Genomic DNA, 22,311 nt, shown 5'->3' on the forward strand with positions numbered 1-22,311 from the left:
TGCACCCTCACCGGCGAAAGAAAGACAGGTGGCAATAAGTTTTCCAACCGGGTTCAAAAGTAACGCTTTCTTTCACTTATTTTCCGATATTGCAGTCCATGGTTCGTTCTGAAATTCCTAAACCCCCTAGACGGATAGACAAGCAACGAAGAACTTTTAAACCTGAAAACCAGGTAAACCAAGAAAAAATTAGAACCAATTACGCCAGTCGTAATGAAATGAAGACAACGTCCAACCTGGGCTAGGCAAAAGCGCGCTTGCTGCGAGCATGCTGCGAGTTAGTAGTGCTACAGGCTATTTACGCAGCGCCCCCTGTCGGCGGACTGTGTGAATGCGGGGGAGATGATCGCGGTGCATCGCAGAGGAAGGACGTGTGTACATGTATGTGGATCTCTGCTCTGCGTCTGGAGTTCACGTGGGAGACCTGCACGTAAAGGCTGAACTTCAGGGCAGGAACGACGGGGGATCGGAAGCTGGGGATAGCTTATTCCCCGAGGGAATTGTGGTCTGTGTGCTGGCTGGGGATCCCAGGAGGTCTTGTAGTTTGCGCTGTAGGCCGTAAGTTCTGGCTGTGCTTTACGGTCCTTACTCTCTACGAAGATGCCGTCTTTTGATTACTTTTTCGATTATGGAGTTTCTTGCCAATTAGGAGGAGATCAGTAAATAAAACTTTGTGATAGCCATTTGAAACAGACGAAAAAAAGATGTCAGTATCCATTACTTCTCCGTCTGTCTGTCCAGTCAGTCCCTTAATGTCCGTCGCTGAAGTCTGTCCTTAAGTGTCCGCCCTGAAGAGAGACTGAGCAGCACGTGTTGGTGGTATACGGCCCTCCAAACTGACTCACCACCTATGTTCACCTGGAAAGCCGCTCGTTTTGGCTCACCGAAGGGTTAGTCGGGAGGCTAGGGCGACCTGTTGCGAAAGTCCTGTCGACGCCACAATACTGTGGAACAAGTCCAGGTCAAAGGGCGCCACCGCATGGCAGAGACGGATCATGCCCTCCTCCTGCCTTAAGTAATCACTGCTTTTGTGACCACGGTTCAAACAGGTAAGCATTTCACTTTTTTCGTATCTGTTGAGTTAGACTGAAAAAGTTAAATGATTTAACGCCGGAGAAAAACTAATAACAAATAATTCGAATGCAAGGGATGGCAAACTTAATGTTCATTTTCCTGTGATATTGTGAGTAAATTGGCCTTATTAAATTCAGTCAAGATAGCGACCTTGTTGATTCGTCAGGAAGATCACCTGGCATTGTGTTATTGCGTAAATTCACATGAATTTCCTACTTTAATTCTCCGGATGTTCCAGTGTTAAATTAGACTTGAAACAATGCAGTCGGTTTGTACCCTTTTTACTAACATTTCCCGAGAGTTTTATTGTACCTCGTCGCTCAGGAAAGTCGCTAAAAGTGGCGATTCACAATCTGTGCCTGGGCCTGTCCCCCACCAAGAGGCTGTCACGTATAGAAGCTTTTTGTGGTGCATCGTGGGGAAATTATCCAGGAGGTTGTGCTCGCTAAATCCAGAACTGATTGTGTCTTTTGTGAGACAAGGATTTGATCAATCCAGCCTTTCCTCAAGCCGCCTATGGCCATTTGCTCAATGCAAATCGCCACGAGGCGACAATACTTTTGTCGACCGTAAACCTGAAGGCCTAGCTCCCTTTGGAAACTTCTATTGATAACGCACAGCATTTTGAATCACCCGTATGGAGACATGTTTGTCAGAGATGAGGATGAGGCTCTTTGTCTCCGTTATTTTTCTTCCGATGAATTACAAGGATTTGCTGACTGAGACATTAAAGTACTCAGTGCTAATCTAGCAATAGAAAATAAGCCGGGAATTTTGCCATGTCCTGTTCTTGAAGTTTGTTTTGATTGGCAAAGAAGATTGAGTTGATTATATTATCCTTAAGCCAATAATATCTGGGCTGAAGAATAGAATCCGTTTGGCGTAGGGAAATTATATTCAAATAACACAGACGACATTGTTATACATGTAAATAATTATCTTCCATGTTATCGTTACATGTATACTTAATTTATGAATTTCCCCCGTCTGGCTAACGATTGTTTGAATGTGCTAGAAACCGTTATTTACAATGTACATTATAATGATCGTGCTGTTTGAGTCTTTGATGCCATCCCCCGGGCCTTTTGTCCGACTGTTCGGTACCCTTGGCCACCATTCATTGACCTCGGCTTTTATTGATACCGATGAAGTCTGGTCCTTGGTTTCCACATCAGTATTTAAATGATTCTGATAAATAGACTTCGTGGACTCCTCTTTGTAATAATTATGTGCATGCATAAACACAAAAAATGGACATGAAATAAAAATGGCAAACGATTGCTGGCACTGTTCAGTGGTGGCTGGGTATGGTTGTAGGATGGGTTATGAGGAGGATATTGGGGCTCATTAAATATGTGTTTTTAGTCGCTGATTAGTTGGACCAACGTGTAAATAGCCAGAGTGCTTCAGTTTGTCATGTGTTTGCCAAGGAAACCTGCATTCAATCTCTTCAAGCTTTTGGACTGGCATTGTACCCACCAAATGAGGTTACTTACGCGTTACAGACAGTGGACTGTTCGCCGCAGTCATTAGAATTCAGGTGTTTATACATTGGCTAGGCTGCTCGCAAGGCTAATCAAAAAATTGTCTGCAATGGCATTTATACTGTGGCGGACCCAGCTAACTGCCGCCTCTCGGGGCCGAGGGGTAATTACGGGGGCACCCCAGCAGCCCCTGACTATCGCACAAATATATTCTCCAATATGATCACCAGTAACAACTGCACACGCTTGCTCAATAAATACAAGAGTAACCCTCGTATCAAACACCAGAGATGTGTAACCCTTAATTGGCTTAGGTTTCGGAACTTTGAGTAAGCCTCATCAGTGTGACTACCACGACAAGGCCGGCTGGCTTCCAGCAACCCAATTTCTACAGTGGGAACACCGTTGCAGATGCAAGCCTCACAAGCCTTAACGTTCCCAGCCACTTCTGCTCAACCTTCAGTCTCTCAAGCTAACACTCCCTCCTATACTTGTAATAGGTGATAGCTCCCAAGCAATTACTCATAAGTCTCACAGTTCGCAGCCCTCCACACACTACACGATGGTGCTTCTATCTTGGCATCTGGAGACGAACTATCTAGAAAATTACTTACTGCACACCACTAAGTGCGTCATACGTTAGGGGGCCAGATTTTTCTGAACAAACTTGTATTAGTCCACTGACTATTTCGCTACAATACATATCAATTTACTATAGGCAAATCTTATGAACTATCATTCTTCCTAGTTTAGAGGACACATCCCACCTTTATTTGCAAAGATTCTTTACGATAATTGCTTGAACTTCACCACCCATGTAAGCTTATGATAATGCAGTGTATAGTGAAAACATGATAGTAGGCCAATTCATGAAATAGGTGAAAAGGCTTGCGGCAGCACCATGCGAAGGAATATATCTCTTCCTTCCTTCGCATGGTGCTACCGCAAGACCTTCCACCTATTGCTGTTTATTCTTGTCTGATGTGGAACCAATACTAAATGTATTAGATGTATTTAGATAAACCTTCTGTGTTGGATCCGTGTTTTACTGACTCAAATGGGAAACGTTTACGTGACCACATGGCAGTGCTTTTTTTCTTTCTCAGTTTGTCCCAAACCAACTTGTGAAAAAGTGTTTTTTCGTAGATTTCGATCTATTTATGTTGCTGACTTCATAAGTGACATACAGTGTTTTAATGGAGTCAGTGCAAACGAGGAGTCAACTAGTGACCTGATTCAGTGTTATAACTTGCAGTTGCTTACATTGGTTGATAAGCATGCTCCTTGTCAAAAGAAAACAATTACTTTACGACGCACGGCAGCCTGGTACTCTGATGAACTTCGAGTGGCAAAATGGGAGCGCAAGAGAAAAGAACGACCGTGGAGACGTACAAAGCTAACAGTACATTTTCAAGCATACCGCGACCAATGTGCCATTGTCAACAGACTCCTGACACAGACCAAGAGTAATTATTATTCAAATAAAGTCATTGATAGTGGGCAGAATATGAAAGCTCTCTTTAAATTAATGAATCATTTAATGGGTCAATCGGGAGGAATTGATTTACCGCATCATGAGTGTCCCAGGGTACTTGCCAATGAGGTCAATGATTTTTATTTACGGAAGATTCGGCATCTTAGAATTTCTCTTCATATTTCTGGTTCTGACGTGGTTAACCCCTTAAAGGGGGACATGATGTTTGATGGTTTGGTGATGAGCTCCTTCACTGAGGTGTCTGATTTAGAAGTGAAAAGGCTTATCTTATCCTCACCTTCGAAATCATGTGATTTAGACTCAATCCCCACATGGCTGCTGAAGGCCAGTGTTGATGTTCTAGCGTCGAGGGTAGCTGAAATAGTAAATTAGTCTCTTAAGAGTGCAGTGATCCCATCATCCTTGAAAAAGCCAATGTTCGCCCTTTGTTAAAGAATACGGGTCTGAGTACGGAAGAGATGAAGAATTACAGGCCAGTATCTAACCTTTCGTTTTTGTCAAAAATCGTTAAAAAGGTGGTATCTTTGCAACTTGATGATCATCTTTGCGATAACAATTTGCATGACATATCTCAGGCAGCCTACAGACCACTACACTCAACAGAAACTGCACTGATTAAGGTTCAGTCTGACATTGCACAGGCACCTGATAATGGGGAGGTTGTGCTGCTTCTTATGTTAGACATGTCAGCTGCCTTCGACACAGTTGATCATACAATTCTTCTTCGTCGCCTTCAGCATTCATGTGGCATTACCAGGGATATTTTGACTTGGTTTAAGTCGTATATGTCCAATAGATGTCAGAGCGTTATGATTAAAGATATCTGCTCCCATGAGAAAGTAGTTTAGTATGGGGTACCTCAGGGCTCCGTTTTGAGACCAAAATTATACAGTATTTATACAAGGCCCGTTGCCCATATTTTGAGTAGGCATGGTCTTGTCATGTAGATGATTTTCAGGAATATATTATACTCAAACCATTCCCTGTAAATTTAGCTGTTGCTATCATTGATATTCAGGAATGTTTGCTGAAGTTGAAAACTTGGTTAAGTATTAACCGACTTAAACAAAATGAAGATAAGACTGAGTTCATCGATTTTTGTCCAAAGAAACTAAATGGTCCCCGTGAGAAATTGTCACTTATGGCGGGTGACTGTACTGTTTATCCCTCGGGTAAAGTCAGGAACCTTGGCGTCCTATTTGATAAGAATTTGGATATGCAAAAGCATGTTAGCAATATATCCCGGATATGTCATTACCAGCTACGTAATATCAGTAAAATATGGAGGTTTCTTAGTGACGATGCATGTAGGGCCCTTGTTCAAGCCACTGTTGGGTCTAGACGTGATTATGCTAATGCCCTTTTATATATGGCATGAGGGGCGATCTTATGAATCAGCTTCAACGAGTTCAAAATACAGCTGCTAGAATAATTACTAAGACGAGTAGACGTGATCATATTACACCCATTTTACTGATTGTTTATAAAGCACTTCCTGGGCTAACACCAAGTTATATTAGTTCTATGATCCAGCAATACCGACCATCTAGGGCCTTGCGTTCTGCAGATCACTTCCTCCTGTCCGTTCCAATAACTAAGACACAGGGTTTTGGAAATAGGTCTTTTCATCAGGTGACTCCTGTTCTGTGGAACGCACTCCCCTTGGTGTTAGGTTGTCCGAATCAGTCGGTTCGCTCGAAAAAAAATCTCTTAAAACACATCTTTTTATGAAATATTTTAATTAATTTTTCGTATTTTTACGGTTAACATATCTTCAGAAACGTGGTGTTATCCGACGACCATGCTAACACCCTTGCCATTGTTGTTAGGTGTTGCTCCGGCGGCGCTGAGTGTTGCTTTTAGCACCTGTGGGTGCGGGGAGCGACGCCGGCGAAGTTGGGGCGACACATTTTGGGTGTGGTCTTCCGGTTGCACCGGGAAGTCTTGTTTTTGACACCACAGTTTTGCATGTTTCTTTGTATTTTTTATGTATTCTTTTAATTGTAACTGTATTCTTAACATATAAGAGTTATTTTTAATTTTTTATATTGTAAAGCGCCCTAAAGCCGTTTTGGACTAGGGCGCTATATAAGTATGGTATAAAAATAAAAATAAGAATTCACTTCGAGAGGAACGTTTTGTCACATGTTATAGCATACTAGAGGAATGGTCCCCCTGTTGGATCAAAACACAATTGTGTTTTCCTAATATATGCACATTCAATCCTTCCAACATGCAGCATACACCTTTTAAGCTTGTTACAGAAATGGGTCTCTTCTTCAACGCTTGGTTGCGGCCGCCGTGCACAGCGGTTGCAGCGTTCCGAACACGAATGCAATTCCAATAACGTGTTCAGCAGGAAAGAAAAAGGACATACCAAACAAAAACGAGTTACCGCCTCATCGCAAGTAGAAAGCAACGCTCTGTTGGCCCCTGTTTCTCGTAGAAACAACCGTCACAAGGTCCTCATTGAGGCGTCAGTACCGGCTCGTAGGCAACAACCCACCTTTATCAAGTATATTACGACCACTTCGGGTATGCATCTAAGATGTGCGATTCACATGTGTAATACGCGATTCCCATGTGTAATAAACTGTTCACCAGACACGGCAATATCCATCTCAAGGTGAAACTACCTTTTCCTCAGCTTTCTGGCTGACGCCCTGATAGTTAACTGGAGGCATGAATACCCCCCTCCCCCTTTATAGAGATTCGGGTGTGTAATGTTGCTGTGGAGTCATTGATAATACTGAATGTGATGACCATGCTGAATTCAACACTTATAGAAAGCCTGACGAGATTTGAGTTATCGCAAAAGTTGGATCGGTATCCACGACGAGAATTATTGTGCATACCCTGCATGGTCGCACTTTTGTTTCAATTTTTTTACCTTGTTTTTGCTTGTCATGTTAGTTTTGGCGTTCTGCAGATCACTTCCTCCTGTCCGTTCCAAGAACTAAGACAAAAGGTTTTGGAAATAGGTCTTTTCAACAGGTGGCTCCTGTTCTGTGGAACGCACTCCCCCTTGGCGTTAGGTTGTCCGAATCAGTCGGTTCGTTCAAAAAAATCTCTTAGAACACATCTTTTTATAAAATATTTTATAGAATTTTTCGTATTTTTACGGTTAACATATCTTCAGAACGTGGTGTTATCCGATAACCATGCTAACACCCTTTCCATTGTTGTTACGTGTTGCTCCGTGCCGCTAAATGTTGCTTTTAGCACTTGTGGGTGCGGGGAGCGACGCCGGCGAAGTTGGGGCGACACATTTTGGGTGTGGTCTTCCGGTGGCACCGAGAAGTGTTGTTTTTGACACTACGGTTTTGCATGTATCTTTGTATATGTTTATGTATTCTTTTAATTGTAATTGTATTCTTAACATATAGGTGTTATTTTTAATTTTTTTATATTGTAAAGCGCCTTAGAGCCGTTTTGGACTAGGGTGCTATATAAAGTGTGGTATAAAAATCATAAGAAGAAGAAAAATTACTTCGAGAGGAACGTTTTTTCACATGTTATAGCATAATAGAGGAATGGTCCCCCTGTTGGATCAAAACACAATTGTGTTTTCCTAATTTATGCACACTCAATCCTTCCAACATGCAGCATACACCTTGTAAGCTTGTTATAGACGTGGGCCTCTTCTTCAACGCTTGGTTGCGGCCGCCGTGTACAGCGATTGCAGCGTTCCGAACACGAATGCAATTCCAATAACGTGTTCAGCAGGAAAGAAAAAGGACATACCAAACAAAAACGAGTTACCGCCTCATCGCAAGTAGAAAGCAACGCTCTGTTGGCCCCTGTTTCTCGTAGAAACAACCGTCACAAGGTCCTCATTGAGGCGTCAGTACCGGCTCGTAGGCAACAACCCACCTTTATCAAGTATATTACGACCACTTCGGGTATGCATCTAAGATGTGCGATTCACATGTGTAATACGCGATTCCCATGTGTAATAAACTGTTCGCCAGACACGGCAATACCCATGTCTCAAGGTGAAACTACCTTTTCCTCAGCTTTCTGGCTGACGCCCTGATAGTTAACTGGAGGCATGAATACTTCCCTCCCCCCTTTATAGAGATTCGGGTGTGTAATGTTGCTGTGGAGTCATTGATAATACTGAATGTGACGACCATGCTGATTTCAACACTTATAGAAAGCCTGACGAGATTTGAGTTATCGCACAAGTTGGATCTGTATCCACGATGAGAATTATTGTGTATACCCTGCATGGTCGCACTTTTGTTTCAATTTTTTGCCTTGTTTTTGTTTGTCTTGTTAGTGTTGGCAAAGGTCCGTTCTAAAAGATTATTTAATTTCCTGCGATATTTGAAAGTTTGTTTCATTCAATAGAAAATACGCCTACTTAAAAGTGTCTTGTCGACGTTGATATCATTGCTTATAAAATTATACGTTGTTAACACTGTGTCACACGTTTATGTATTATGGGATACTCAATTACCGATACGCTGTGCATCGTTAAACACTGGTTTAAAGCCTTGCTTTTTAACGTCAGATGGATTGGATTTTGAGTTTTAAAAATTCTAAAAAAATATGAACCGAAAAGAAATGCTGTTGTCTTCAAGATACCCCTGTTAAATATGAAATCCCTGTTTTGTTTTTGTTTAAGCAAAAATAAACATGATTTGTCTTATCAAGTTGAGCTGAATGTACTTCTCAAGGTGTGAAAAGGAGGCAGTAATGTTCACTAATAAACGTAAACATTGAAACGGGAATGAAAAATGATACAGAGCATTTCAATATTCTTCAAAATATTAAGGGTTAGCTTAGGGATTACACGTAATGAAAATGGAACTTGGTTTCTGTATGTTCGTTCGCACCATGACATATTAAATTATCACTGTTCAAACTGATGGAAACCCCTCTTGGAATTTTGCCCCTTCTATCTTTTTCTGAACTAAATTGATTGACAAGATGAGTGTGCTGTTATAGATACTGCTCGTGGAGAGGAAACGACACTCCACTCATTACACAAGAACGAGGAAGCTTGGAAACGGCTTACGAAAATGAGCTACGAGGGTGCGTTTTATCATTTGGACGTGTACTTGTTGCCAGGGTTACTTTATCCATCTCTTGTGAAACACGAATTCGAGAGACCAATTCGTATAATGAACTCATGGGTGTATGCGCATTTCAGGTCAGATCAGGCTTCAACTGTACACACGTCGATCGCAAACCCTTCGCACTCCTGGCGAACAAAACTCGATGCGGTGACAGCTTCCAAAGGCACTGGCATTCGTCGACGTTACAAAAAAGCGAGAAAATCACCAAGTATTTGTGACAATGTCTAGCAGAAATGGCCATCGATATTGTTGGCGAACGAGAGACATGTTACTTTTGGTGTTGTTCCAAACGTGCGGCTTCCAGTTGAAAACTGGTCACTGTGCACTCCGAGGTAGGTCGCTATATTTCGTATATCATAGTCATAATACGTCGTGATTTACCATCGACAGATTTTACACCTTGCACAGCGTGGCCAAGATACTCAAACACGCCTCTTAAACTTTGCCACGTAGTCATCAAACACAAATCTTCGCTTTTTGTGGGCATCGTGTGATGAGCAAGCATTGCAGTAGGGTAGCATCTATGTAAGACGACAAAAAGTACTCAGGGCACATTTTTTTTCTCAGGGGGTACAGAAAACAATTAAATTGCGGCTTGTGCATGGGCTGTGTACATTTGGAAATTTCAAAGGAGGCGCCCCGGGGTAAGATATTCTACGAGGATGGGGAGCACGTGCCCCCGTAATATTAAACCACATTGAGCATGCTGTGCCGATGGTAATGTACATAAAAAAAAATCACCGGCATTCTGTCAAACAGACAGAAATTGAAGTGGGTGATTGACTGAGTCAATGTATGAAATCACATAGCAGACAAAGCTGACATTGTTTTACAGCCTGGTCATTTTTTCTTCCTTTTTTCATCACTGACCGATAATGCTCTACAAGTATGGGCAAATTTGACCTTTCGGTTTTCACGTTATTTCAATTCTATTTGTTTTCAAACTGTGCAGCGAGAAGTGAAGTAGCAAAAGAAGTGGCCAGTGGTGTAATTTATCTGGATGGCTTCAGGCGGCTTACGTACTTTCGCGTGTCTAAAATCAAAGCTTATTGGGAACGAATCAGGTTGCTCTTATTTCAATTTAGCCTGGCAGAACTCTAGTACACCAGTCTGAACAGGGTGTTAGCTAAATGATGCGCTTATGTCTTTGTTTACGTGTACCAGTGCTGGGCGGACAAGTTGAACTGCAATCAAACATCCTGTCTATATGTAATCAAGGGCTTTGTTTTCTTATTGATCTTTCTTTTCCCTCTTTATGTTGACTTGCAACATTTTTTTCCCTGCTGTGGATATGAGGTCACGTGACATTGAGTGAGCAATACGTCCGTTATTACTTCCCCGAAAAGCCGCGCGCATGAGGTGTGCACAGAGCATCTCCACTAAAAAACATACAAGGATAGAATCAGAACGAAAATCACTTGCGGTTTTCAACCTGTCCGTTCAGCTTAAACTGAGAAATCCTGACCTGGGGATGGTTGTGTGTGCTATATTTGACGGGTGGGGACGAGGTTAAATCCGTGTAACTTGTAACAGTCTAAGTAAATCTCAGTGGCCATTAAATTCAAAATTTTGAGAGCTACAACCAATTTCCGAATATAAAATAACGCCAAAAAATAAAAAGAAGCCAGTAAACCCAAAGAAAATAAGCACAACAATTTTCAATAATTATAACAATAAAAGTAGAATATCAAGAGAGGTGGTACCGTGATCATACTGAGTGTAAAATAAACAACATAAAAAGCAGTCGGTGCGGAAGCACCCGCTTCTGGTCGGGAGTGTTCGTTTCGCTGGTAGCGACGCGACCGTAGCGCGTGCATTTCATGGTCGTTTGTGAACCAGCGAAGTGCAGATCCGACCAAAGGAGCCCCTGTTGCGGGGAAAATTTGGCCCTCTATTGTTGCAGCTCGGGGCAGATTAACGAGGCAGCCAGCGTATCTCCTCCCGTCCAAGTCAGTAATAAAGATAAGCGCTTTCACTCAGTTGCTGACTCATCACAGAGACCGAGCCGTCAGGCGTACAATCGTTCCTAATTGTGAACATGACTCTGGTCATGGACACCCTACTCAACACAATGGTGATCATTTTGCTCGGGTGGTGTTTTAGCGAAATTAGTCTCACGTATCTAGTGGAGTTTGCGTCATCTAAAGAGTATTACTTGTGCATTTCAGGATTAGCGCAAAGCATTAGCCTATACGTTATTTACAAGGCCAGAGCAGTGTGATGGTAGTAGTAGTATATGGCTTCTATTATCATTTGGCAAATGCTGGTTTGATATCAACACAGTATCCGCATCACCGTAATATACCGTGCACATGTAGGAATACGTACACTAAGTCAAATTGCTGTATCCATTGTCGAGTGTATAAAACTGTTACGTCTTTGAGCATAGTAACCGAGAGGTTCCCACGCACAATATATCCCTTTTTTTTTACCAAAACGGATCCGCATCCGTAGCCTTTTGGTCACTTTTTATCTAGACATTATGACGAGAGTCAATGGCCCCCACCTGATTTAAGACATGACACCCACCGAACATCCCCATGGATGGGAATACCTGCCACAACCACTTTATTACTTTTTAAGGTCCCATCGAGACCAGTTCAGAAAGGCGCCAATAAAAATGTCGTTCTATGGGAGCTGGAATGAATTGTCCTTGTGTATCATCTTATAGATTTGTCAATCATTGGCAAGCAGGCATCACAAAGTACGAGTCATAATTCTGGGATATTCCCTGCAAGCGCTGCTGTCGACAATGACAACCAAACGTTCTCACATACCGGTAAGTCAGCAACATCAACTCTAAATCATCAGAATCATTTCTGTACTATTGCTAATGGGCCAGGACTTTGTCTCTTCCAGTTAATACGTACCATTTTCTGCCTTTTATACCATTATACAGCTAATGCAGGCGACATCCATCCTTGGTGGAGGGTGGATCTCGGCGCTGAATACTGCATAGGAGAAATCAACGTCATAACTCGACAAGGATGCTGTGGTGAGACCGCTTGTCTAACCAATTAGAAAGATAACTTTGAATAAGATTTCTTTACATAATTGGTCTGTCTGTCGTTTTGCATCTCACATGACGAATTTCGAAATAAAAGAACTCCGTGCTTAAAAATCGAAATATTCATGGCAAGGCATTTCATGCAGATGCGGATTTATATGCATGCTAAGATTCGGGTTTTTAAAAGTCCCTTTCAAATAAACGTCTGTTAAATTATGGAGTCCAAGGTGACTGATCAGTGGCATGATTGAGATGTATTCACGCCAGGTACAGAATACAAAACTTTCTAAACACACTCATGTGAGGAATTTGTATGACTGTGTTCTTTCATTCGTATTTCTAATATCACTTCTTGGTTTTTTTCTTCTGTCAAGGCCAGCATCGCTTCACCGCTGCCGTGGCGAGAGCGGGGCTGAGTTCAAACTACGCCAGGAACCAACCGTGCAGCTCTCCGGTCCCAAGAGCCCAAGCCACAGATGGAGCCACGATTACCTTCCCATGTGCACCGGCTCGGATGGCTCGATACGTCACCTTGGACATAGACTCGTCCCGCCAAGAAGTGACATACGCACTTCTGCAGTTGGCTGAGGTTATGGTGCGAGAACACGTAAACGGTAAATGCAGTGGATGTGTAGGAAAATTAAGTAGCTGATCACTGAATTAAAATTGCGTTAAGAAGACTGTTCCAAGTGGGCTTCTGTTTCACCCAACATGACATGCGCTAAAGGTATTAATTAAAGTAAAATATTCCAATGGGCCTCGAACTGGACCAAGAGAGGGCGATACTTTCCTAGCAACGGAGGCTCCTTTCGTGGGAACTGAACTTCACGGGTTTACGAACGACTAAGAAATGCACGCGTCACGTTCGAACCGCTACCCATTAACAAACTAAAAACTCCCGACCGACACGGCTCTTTTAAACCGGTGACAGGGTGCTACTGCTCGAGGGGGGATAGCTTCAACCGAGGCTTCCATGAATTGCAAGAAAACTTCGGTGCTCGATCTGCCTGTATTTGGTCTGACCAGACCACCCACCTGACTACCCATCGTTGTTGATAAACAAGGCTTTTAAATCAAAATGCCATCGTCTAAGCCTGCCAATGACACGTGATGATAGGTCCCTGAATTACATTATGATTCAACAACACGGACCATTGTGTAAATATATAGTCCGTGATTACGCGAAGTGGAGTGAGAAAAAAAACGAGGAAAAGGAGTTGGCTTGCGTTGTGTAACGGATAAAGATAAGTACTGATGATGTCAGTGGTTCGAGTTCTACAGGGTCTTTTTGCCCTTCTCTTCCAGGCTATTTTCTGTTGGAATAGATCAAATCGGAAAGGAATTTTTAATTTAACTCTCCAGGTTTAGGGTCTTGAATTTTTTTTATCCAAGGAAATTACCACTTACTTAGTTAACGACTTCATTATTGTTGCATATTATATTGTGCAATAATTACCAATAAGGTGGCATTTTTCCTTACAAAGCCTCGTTAAATCACATTGGCGGGTAGTCGGATCGAGTGGACCAGAAGCACTTTCTCAACGCAAAGAGAGACAAGCAGGAAGGTAAAGAATTTTCAACTTGGTGCCCGGAACAAACGCCTAGGCCCTAGACTTCCACAGATATTAGTCGCCATGCATGATGTGTTCATGTTGTCCCGCATAAAAAAAATACAAACGTGTGGCAGCAAGCGGCGTTTCCCTGTATCAAAATTCGTGTTGTGCCTACGTTAAAGCACGCCATCTTTTGTTCATGCACAGAGCGGACACTGCACCAAATGTGATTGCAGCCATCTTGCAGCATCACTGTTTGTGCACAGCGAGTGGTGCGTGCAGTAGTTAGGCAGGTCTTTAATAAGATGTCAACGTCTTGTTCACCAGACAATCAGGTCTGCCAGTCATTTGGCCTCTATAGGTAGCTGGGTTTAACAACAAATAATTGAAAATCCACAGCTGGCGGCCGCTTATGGCTTTCACTTCATTTAGCGTCAGTGCTCTTTCGTTTGCTTCCTAGACCTCACTACGGCTCAGCCTTTTGGTAAATCTCTCAGTCGCATGACCAACACCTTCTTCAAACTGCATAAGGGAGCCCTGATCGCAAACTCCCTTCCCCTGGCGACCAATGTGGCCGTTTCTCTGACGAGGTGTGCCCGGTACTGCTCCAAAGATGTCCGCTGTTTCTCCTTCGACTTTGCGCCAGGAGACGGCCAGTGTCGAATCCACAGCCTCAACACATTCGACATAGCGATGACTCCAAGCGAGAATTTCTCAGTTTGGGTACGTTCAGACGAGGTGGTGCAAAATATTTGAGCTTAGAGATTTTGAAGCTTCATTGGACTCGCGTGTGGAATAGACCCAAGTGTGTTATCATGCATAGTAAATTAAACCTTCGGAAAAAACAAAAATTGAGTGTAATGATTTCGTTACCAGGTTGGAAGACGTGTCTGATTAAAGTTTGTTTTAAGAAAACTACACATCGTTTGAGTATTTTAATGGGCGAGTGACCATCATCTTGAATTGTAGGAATGTTCTTAAATACGCCAAAATGAAGCAAAAGATGGCTTTGCAAGTTATACACAGACGGAGGGCGCCATCTCCGGCCATTCTGTGATTTTTCTGTTTCGTAACATGCAACATGGCGGCGTCCTTGTACGTTCTTCGCGGGTTAATGTTTGGATTGGACTGAATTCTTTTTTGTTTAAAAAGGACATTCATATTTTTGTAATGAAAATTGATATTAATAGTAATTGTCTCCGGCTTTGTAAGCCATCTCGCTATATTTCCGGCTTTATCTAAAAATCAAAATCTCACTATTGTACTTCTGCAAAACCACAACGAGGAGGTGGTGTGTGATCCTGTTCCGGAAACAATGTTCTTTGGTCGTGTTCCTGTCGCTCGAGCGCGAGAACAGTGTCAAGAACAGGCCGCCCGAACTCGACTTTTAGGATTTATAAGTGACGGCGATTTATCGAGTCAAAACCATCATTAGTTTCATGGTTCCCGATAGGATGCTGTATAACGTTTGAAATTATGCACTTAAATGGCTTGGTGTGCATCTTAGTTCACGTCGATACAATTTTCATACACTAGCCTACATTCACGTGACCGTGTCTCAACCGACCAGGATTAAGAATAAGCAAGAGATGTGTCAGTTTTAATGTTGCCAAAGCCCAAGAATTATGTACGAGATAATAATAATGATAAATAATAACGCACCGTTTCCATAAAAATGATCAACGGCGCATTAATAAAGGCACAACTTAAGGAAATAAATGGATATTTTAGTAATGAATGAATGAGATGGGTCACCCACACTCTTGTTATGGTTATTTTGAGTATATTAGTAATATGCATCACAATGAAAATAAGCTGTGGAAGGAAATCCATTAGATTACTGACAACGGTACCAATAGTGTTCACCAGCTCTTCACTGGTGGTAAGGTAACCCAGTGTAATATCCCGGCTACCGAAGGACCTAATGCCAAGTTTATGGAAAGTAACGTTGTTCTCTATACCCTCTTGAACTTCACCTTTTAACCCGGCTACTTTTGGGAATGTGGACACTATATATTGTATTACTTTCTTTCGGTGTATCACAAATGCTGCTTATGCATTTTCTGTTCTTCTTACACTTTTTTTCCAGAGACAATTAAATCTGTGTTCCTCCAACTCAAATATAGCGTGTATCTTTTGACCAGTTCATTACAAACTGGTGACGAGGATAATTAGTGACTATGGCTGCCTTGATTGGTAAAATTGAAGAATTTCGAGAATGGAGTACAGTACGTTGAAAGATTGGAATATTATTTTGTAGCCAACAAAGAAACAAAGCAAAGAAATTTGTTCTACTGACTGTGATCGGGCCTTCAGGCCTACAAACTACTTCGGAATCTCGTGGCTCCTGCGAAACCCGGCGATAAATCCTATGATGACCTGGTACAGTGCATGACCCATAATCTGGTACCATCAGAAATCATCCAGTGTTTCAAGTTCATCTGCCTATACCCAGAAGAGGGTGAGTGCGTAGCCCGTAGCGGCTCTGCGCTCACTGGCAGAGTTCTGCAATTATGGCAGCACCTTTGACAACATGTTGCGCGATCGCTTAGTATGCGGCGTCCGAAACGACCGCATTCAACGGAACCTCTTCGCAGAGAAAAACCTGACACTGGAGAAGGCAATGGCAATGACACTTAGCATGGAAAGGGCGGCCAAAAATGTAAAGGATCTGCAGGCAACGTTGTCCCAAAATGACAGAACACTGAACAAAATATCGTAAAGCCAATCAACGGCTACACGCGAACCTGCATTCAGCACAAGCAAGCAACCTGACTCGAAAGCTATGGGTAAAACGCTGAAAACCCTGCTACCGTTGTGGCAAAAATAATCACCATCATGACAAGTGCAGGAAAATAACACTTGTTTCACCTGCCCGAAACATGGACATATCGCGAGTGTCTGTCGATGTGGCAAAAGTGGAAAGACGCCATTTGAATTCAAGCAAATGAGTGCCACGGGCCGGGAAACATGAGTGACACTGACAGTGCTGGCAATAAGCCATATTTTGACGACAAGACTCCAGTGTACTCTCTCCCTGAGTGTTCCAGCAATCGTCCGGGCATGAAAGCCATCAAAGTCACCATGTCTGTCGACAACAACGATCTGGTCATGGAAGTCGACACTTTGAGAATCTGCGGGTACTATAAACTAACAGTGAACCATGTTGCAACGTTGGTTAGGTATCCAATACCGAAAATCAAAGACTAATTGTTTTGTGGAGCTTAATTCACCAATCTTGACCTCTCGCAAGCATATCCCGGATGGGAGTCGCGTGCCTACGTGGTCATCAACACCCATCGCGGTTTGTTCCGCTACACCCGCTTACATTTTGATGTTGCCTCTGCGCCCGCGATTTTCGAAAGCACAATGGAGAACATTTTGCAAGGCATACCGCACGTGACTATACACTTTGATGGTATCCTGATCACAGGCACCGACGACCAGTTTCATCTCGCTACCCTGTCGACTGTGTTTTGGCCCGCTTGGAACAAGCTGGCCTTCGTCTTTAGCTGAGAAAATGTAAGTTCATGGCCTCTTCTATCCTGCACCTGGGATGTACGAACGCACAAGGTCTGCACCCGACTACTGATAAAGTCAATGCTATCCGCATTGCACCAGCACCAACAAATGTGACTGAAGTGAGAGCATACTTAGGGCTGCTTTACCTGTTATGGTAAGTTCTTGCCTCAGCTTTCGACAACCCTTGCTGCTTTCTATCGACGTCTGCGCAAGGACACAAGATGCAGATGGGGTGCCGCGGAAAGGAAAGCCTTCAGTGCTTCCAAAGATCTCCTGCTATCATCAAATCTTTTGGTACACTTTGACCCCCAAGAAAGATGTCATCGTATCATGTGATGCATCGCAATATGGAATCGGTGCAGTCCATGCCCACAGAATGCCGGATGGTTCGGTAAAACCAGTCGGTTTGCCTCGCGCGCATTGGCTCCGGCAGAGAAGAAGTATTCGCAAATCAAAAAGGAGGGCCTCGCCTGCGTGTTTGGTGTAACTAAGTTTCACATATACATCTGTAGTCGTCATCGCACGTTAGTGACCGACAATAAGCCACTCCTGAGCCTTTTCAATGAAGGAAGAGCAGGCACCCCAAGCCTCTGCCCACATTCAGCGCTGGGCTCTTACCTTAGCCATGTACGAGTACACGTTGGTCTTCCAATCGACAACAGCCCATGGAAATGCAGACGCGTTGAGTCGTTTACCCTTGCCTACCGCTCCTGCCAAAGTCCCGGTTCCCGCTGAGACTGTTCTGCTAATGCAGAACATTGACCCCTCTCCTCTCTCCGCATCGCACATTCGCACTTGGACTAGACGCCATCCCCTGCTGTCCAAGATACTCCGCGTGGTGAGAGAAGGATGGCCCTCACGCGATAGATAATTTAAATGTCAAACAAGGGAACGAACCTATCACCTGAAACAAAGATTAGGTTGTCTCGTACATGCATTGTACACTGTAAGTAGAAAATGCTCCAAGTGGAGTTATGGACTCCGAAATGTTAATGCTTCACTTATGTTTACAATCCAAGCTGTGAATTCCGAGCCAAACTGAAAACATGAAATATTATTTATATTCTGCAGTTCTTACTTCTAAGCGAGAACTCTCTATAAATCATAAATGGTGAGAATTATGGCTTAAATTTCTCCCATGAATGCCCCAAATTGTTTTGACACTAACAAGGTTCTCTTTACAGGTTAATACTATGAGTTTCTCCAAACAGAGTTGTGATACATCGGGCTAAATAGACACTGTATGGATCAAAACGAATTGCATATAAAGCCGCGTGGTCTAAATATGGCGTCCCCACAGTCGTGTGTAACGTGGCAGATTCCATGTGGCAAGGTTAAAACTTTCAACGTGTATAACTACAAAAACACTACTCTATTTAGAACAGAAAATATAACAAAAACAACTGTAAGCTAACCAGTCAGCTACGACACCTGACCGCGATAGCTTCTTCTGGCACTCGGGCCCAAATAGGGCAGAGTTGGGTCCGAGATTTTGGTAAGTTTTCTGGCGCCATGTGCATGCTGCATCGCCAACCTATTGTATAATGCCCTGTGGGCTTTCGCGGGCGAAAGAGGGCGCACTAACATGAGAAGTGATCTAACAACATTACTACATTTAGCTTTTGCATATCCATTTATCCTCAGGCAAACTTGAATTCTCAATGCTGATTGGTCGATCCATGGAAACCAACAGTGTGATATATATATATTTTTTTTATTGGTCGAGAATTGCATGTATCATGCATGCGTCGAGCGTACTGGCGATGTTGCCGGTCCTCAAAAAAATATGGATAACTGTGATCTTTCCCACTGTTAATGTGTCGTGTCTGCTGCGTTTTAATTATGTACTCTTGGGTACGAGGGTGGATAGCTGTGGTGGTACTACGCGCCATTTACTGTAGAAGATGTGCCCCGTGTGGGGACACTGAAGCACTGTCTGATAGCATGTGCTACTTTCTTCACTCTGACCATGACAAAGACCTGTTGGTTATTAAACTTCTGTTCATACAACCAGCTATGCTCGTGGATCACTGTTTCCGCAGCAATTGCCATTGCTGTTTATATAAAATGCTCGTGCCATTTTCTCTTCTTGTCTGCTTTGTAATCTTAACAATACTCTTCAACTGAATTGGTGTAAATAGGCCAGTTGACAAAACCCCTAGTACTCTATGAATCTCAGGTTTCTCCAGTAAACAAGTATTTTTATGAATCTTAGATTTCTTCTCCCCCCCCACAAAAAGGTCAACATAGGACACCACAATTAATAGTTTCCCTTGAATCCATACTGCTCAAGTGTTTCAATTTATCTTACATTAAAATATGCATATATTACACATATAAAACCGTTCCAGTGAAAACTATAACCATAATATAATAAAACAATTCGCTTGAAGTGCCATTTGCCCCATCGGATGTACAAAACACCAGGACCCCTGAACAGCAGGCATCAATTGTTAAATGACGAACGTCTGTGTCCCATAGACACAGACACCCTACATTATTCTTATTTTCAACTGGCACTCGTGTGAAAACTAGTAAAGGCTCTATGCTGTTCTGTGAATCTATTATTAATGGGCATCTTCCCGATAATTGAGAATTTGCCTGCACTACTCCAGTTCATAGGGCAAAGGCTGTGCAAAAAAAAACTAAAGGTAATTACAGACCAGTTTCAGTTGAGTGCAATATCGATAAGGCCATTAGAATACAGCTTCAAATAATTCATAACATAACCACAGAGGATCAGTGTGCACTGCATGTATCTGAATCAGACAACATAATTGCAGTGCATGTATCTGAATCAGTCAACATAATTGCAGTGCATGTATCTGAATCAGTCAACATAATTGCACTGCATGCATTTGAATCAGTCAACATAATTGCACTGCATGCATCTGAATCAGTCAACATAATTGCACTGCATGCATCTGAATCAGTCAACATAATTGCACTGCATGCATCTTAATCAGTCAACATAATTGTACAGCATGTATCTGAATCAGTCAACATAATTGCACTGCATGCATCTGAATCAGTCAACATAATTGCACTGCATGCATCTGAATCAGTCAACATAATTGCACTGTATGCATCTGAATCAGTCAACATAATTGCACTGCATGCATCTTAATCAGTCAACATAATTGCACTGCATGCATCTGAATCAGTCAACATAATTGCACTGCATGCATCTGAATCAGTCAACATAATTGCACTGCATGTATCTGAATCAGTCAACATAATTTAGCCTTCAAGGGTGTTTTGGATGCAAGAATTTTTATGAAGTGTGTAATGAACGTGAATTAATGTTTTCTCAATGTCTTGATATATCTGAATGCTTTGATACATTGATCGTGAACCCTTGCTTTTTTAACTGGAGTAATAGGGTATAGTGGTGATATAATTGTATGGTGTACAGAGTATAATATAGTGGCGAATGAGCATTAATTGTTTAGTATAGCTTCATATCTGATAGAAAGCACTGCCAATTTATAGATTCTTACCATGGCGAATTGGACTACGGTACGTCAAGGGTAGGTGGCATAGGACCAATTTTATCTCTTCTTTTTATTCCTGATACTATTCAAAGCCTCAAGTCAGCTAGTAATAAAATTTTTGCTAATGATGATACTGTAACGTAGATCGACTATGGGTTCTCTCACACCTGACAAAATCAAGGTAACTCTTTCCAAACACCACTCATGTCCTTGGCAACGCCGCACCAAACGAACAAAACAAACCCACTGCGCAGGTGCCACAGGCTACGGGTCTCGATCCGGGGCCAACTAGCAGGGGCTCCGCTGCACGGCGTGGTTCCATGCTGGATATGATCTGAATAATGTTAAATGACAACTTTTTGGAATGACTGAACTGTCTTAGGTATTCATGAATGTAAATGAGCTGCGATTATTTATTTTCATCTTTATAGTAAAAAACTGACAAACACAAATGAATGTAAAACACCGTCAGAAAATTATTGTAATTCGTGTACGATATGTTAATGGCCTCCGCGCTGCCCTGAGTACCGGAAGAATTCAGCAGTGTGCTCTTTCATGCTGAGATTCTCAATGTTAATTCATACATTCATGTCAACTGAAAAGAAAAAGGTGTATAGCAATTAAACACTCTGCTCTGAATTGAACACTCATCTGTTTTGCTCTTCGTGTTTTCTGTATGTTATCACTGAACGTCGGTTCAACAGCTTATGTAAACGATCCTTGCACTGCGAGTGTTTGTAGAACTGTTTGCACACTGTCTACGATGATCGTACACAGATCTAGAGGACAGCCATTCGTTCGGGAGCAGGGTGCATAGAACTGACATTTATATTACATAAATTGCTAAAATGTCATAAACGAAACGCATAAATTTATCATTAAATACTGAAATATTCAAAAAGAATGCAAGAATGAGTCACCAAAGATGACACAACTGAGTGGGTCAGTTTTACACTGACTGCTTCATGATTGTCCCGCCAAATGACCGGGTTATAGTTCGTCAATTAAGACACTGATGTTTGTGTTTTAAGTTTTCAAGACGATTTCATGATTTTCCAAAATCATAATCCTTCGAAAGGCTAAAAAAACAAACAGTATTTTGTTGTGGACCTCGATTTTGTGAAGGAATTAAGAAATTTCTGTTGCATATGCATATGGTAGAAGGTTTTTGTCCTTTACAATTTATTGAGCAATCTTTCATCACTTTCTGATATCGACTGCTGGAGTGGATCTTTAGGGAGGAAAACAAGGACTGTGTTCCCCCCCCCCCCGTGCCATGTTCTCGTTATGAGATTTTGGGACCTATATTTCATTCGCCTTCCTTCCAAAAGTGCGTAAAAAGTACTTAAAGTAACCTTACGCCTAAGAAAAGCCATACAAATTTACAAGAAAAACGTTAAAATATTTGCCCCCCCAAAAAAATCCCTTAGTTCTGGTGAAAATATATTCCAATCTTTGCATAGGGCAAAAGTTGCAAAATCCTGTTACGAATTTTCTGGTGCGTCAGATATTTCCAAACACAATGCAAAAACTGTTGAAAGATTTTTCGTGTTCGGGTAAAAGTAACGGGATTAAGTCAACACACTCTGCGCCCTGCT

General features: G+C 42.3%; 1 protein-coding gene across 1 annotated transcript; it reads left to right on the forward strand.

Moving 5' to 3' along the window:
- The first annotated feature begins 1,024 nt into the window (after positions 1-1,024).
- LOC110989785 (uncharacterized) lies at positions 1,025-21,357 on the forward strand. The gene is made up of 5 exons (XM_087138488.1): positions 1,025-1,049; positions 11,809-11,916; positions 12,037-12,132; positions 12,519-12,758; positions 14,158-21,357. Exons 4-5 carry the CDS (start codon positions 12,659-12,661, stop codon positions 14,451-14,453), a joined length of 396 nt encoding a protein of 131 aa, XP_086994614.1. The 5' UTR covers positions 1,025-1,049; positions 11,809-11,916; positions 12,037-12,132; positions 12,519-12,658; the 3' UTR covers positions 14,454-21,357.
- Positions 21,358-22,311: the final 954 nt, after the last annotated feature.

Source organism: Acanthaster planci, linkage group LG06 (assembly GCF_054643075.1).
Source record: "Acanthaster planci isolate LZ-2023a linkage group LG06, COTS_SCS, whole genome shotgun sequence".
NCBI lineage: Eukaryota > Metazoa > Echinodermata > Asteroidea > Valvatida > Acanthasteridae > Acanthaster > Acanthaster planci.